This window comes from Galeopterus variegatus, unplaced genomic scaffold, assembly GCF_000696425.1.
Source record: "Galeopterus variegatus unplaced genomic scaffold, G_variegatus-3.0.2 Scaffold4410, whole genome shotgun sequence".
Lineage (NCBI taxonomy): Eukaryota > Metazoa > Chordata > Mammalia > Dermoptera > Cynocephalidae > Galeopterus > Galeopterus variegatus.
In genome coordinates this window covers 160,791-162,214 of record NW_007730521.1, presented here as the reverse complement: position 1 = coordinate 162,214, position 1,424 = coordinate 160,791, and the positions used below count along the sequence as shown (strand labels likewise).

Below are 1,424 nucleotides of genomic sequence, written 5' to 3'. Positions count from 1 at the left end.
AGGTTCATAGAAGCCAGGCCTGGCGTGGATGCACAGACAGGGCACACATGCTACGTCAGACTCCACTGTACAAGGAGGGTGGGCTTAAGGGACAAGGGACACTGTGCTCCTGGAGGCCGAGGTTACCTAGCCTGAGAAGGAATCTACCTCAGGGGAAGCAGGTGAGGAGCCTTAGGAGGCCCTTCAGGGCAGCGAGTAGAGATGGGCCCAGAGCTTTAACATAGGACAGTGCGAAAAGCCAGGCAGGAAGTTAAAGGATGTAGCAAATCCTGGTAAGAATTGGAAGCTCTGTCATCCTGAAAGCCTCCTAGACCCCACACTGCAAGGACTAGCCCAGGACTGCAGGGAATGCTCTCAAAGTCCCACTGCCACCCCCCAAACACTGGGGACACTGCGCTAGCCCCACCCCCATTCTAGCAGAAGCCAGTACTGAGAGGCTTACCGGAACGGGCTTGGGGTGAAAAAACTTCGACTTTGGCTCTTTTGGGCTCTCAGCAAGGTCTGGCTTCTCCTGTAGCTCCACAGACTGGATGGGGCCACAGGTGGACAGGAGGCGCGACAAGCACTCCTGCCACGGCACAAGGGAAGTGGATGTGAGCGTCTGTAGGGTCTTCCCTGGAGCCAGCCTCCCTCCTCTCCAGGAGGCACTGCCAGGGGACCCGAGCCCCTGAAGGACTTGGAACCCACATCTGCCTAACCCCAAGAACCTGGGGACGCCGCGTCCTCTGACCTGTTCCCTGTGGACAGCAGAGGTTGACATTCCCATTCTCCCTAATACAAGATAGGTGGGGACATTTTGGGGTGTTATTCTGATTTTATAAAACAACTGAATCAGAAATGGAATGTTATATCTACCCTGTTAGAATCAGGATGAGGGTTATCCTTACTGTGAGGGGGCATGAGAGGGTTTCCGGGGTGCAGTGATGTTTCTCCACCGCGTGCTGATTGCACAAGTATGTTCAGTTTGTGATGCAGCTGGCTGTGCACCTACGACCCAGGCCCTTCTCTATACCCGCTGCACTTCAATAAAGGCTAAAAAGGACACCCTCTCTTCTTAACATGTCTTCCTTCTCTATTTATTTATCTAACCAAGTGAGCTAACTGGCCAGCTCTACACATCCACCTTTGGAAATCTGATTCCTTTCAGGGTTTCAACAACACATTTCTATAGTGATTCACAGTTTAGAAAAAAAAATTTCTTTTTTTTTTTTGCATCTGGCTGGTATGGGGATTCGAACCCTTGACCTTGGTGTTGTAACACCACACTCTAATCAACCGAGCTAATCAGCCAGCCCCCACATCTTTCTTTCTCTCTTTTTAACTTTAGAGGAATCTTTTAGAAATTAGTATTTCTTTTTGGGAAAAAAAAAGGCAACTAAAAATCCAGCAGTTCCCTTAGTCTCTCTTCTGTAAATTTACATAAT

The 1,424-nt window shown here is 49.7% G+C and overlaps 1 protein-coding gene across 2 annotated transcripts in view; it reads right to left on the bottom strand.

Annotated features, from left to right (window-relative positions):
• RRP7A (ribosomal RNA processing 7 homolog A (S. cerevisiae)) overlaps positions 1-1,424 on the bottom strand; it is a 9,413-nt gene that overhangs the window by 4,604 nt on the left and 3,385 nt on the right. For both annotated transcript variants that reach the window (XR_551575.1, XM_008587524.1), the window contains exon 3: positions 443-568. Coding sequence is in view for 1 of the 2 variants with exons in the window: in XM_008587524.1 (XP_008585746.1) it covers positions 443-568 (126 nt within the window). In the remaining variant the exon portion in view is untranslated. The remainder of the gene's footprint in view (positions 1-442; positions 569-1,424) is intronic.